Below are 259 nucleotides of genomic sequence, written 5' to 3'. Positions count from 1 at the left end.
CAGCAGCAACCGCCAGTTGTGAAACTAACCGTCGCCGAAGAGCTCCTCAGCGGATGTATTGTACGGCTGCTGCTGCTGCTGCTGCTGTTGCTGCTGCTGCTGTTGCTGCTGCTGCTATTGCTGCTGCTGCAGTTGCTGCTGCTGCTGCTGCTGCTGCTGTCGGTGTTGTTGCTGCTACTGTTGTTGCTGTTGTTGTTGCTGCTGCTGCTGCTGCATACATCTGCCTGTTGCTACCTATGCATCCCCCCTGCTCCGCACT

General features: G+C 57.1%; 1 protein-coding gene across 1 annotated transcript in view; it reads right to left on the bottom strand.

Annotated features, from left to right (window-relative positions):
• Positions 1 to 46: 46 nt before the first annotated feature.
• The window catches only part of EMH_0089540 (uncharacterized protein), a gene marked incomplete at both ends in the record, with an annotated part of 450 nt that continues 237 nt past the window's right edge, over positions 47 to 259 (bottom strand). Inside the window, one exon of the mRNA XM_013501438.1 lies at positions 47 to 259. Within this exon, the coding sequence (XP_013356892.1) occupies positions 47 to 259 (213 nt within the window).

The sequence above is a fragment of the Eimeria mitis genome, genomic scaffold (assembly GCF_000499745.2).
Source record: "Eimeria mitis Houghton genomic scaffold, Emh_scaff6885, whole genome shotgun sequence".
NCBI classification, from domain to species: domain Eukaryota; phylum Apicomplexa; class Conoidasida; order Eucoccidiorida; family Eimeriidae; genus Eimeria; species Eimeria mitis.
Note: the sequence above shows the minus strand (reverse complement) of the source record. Positions and strands in the feature narration are given on the sequence as shown.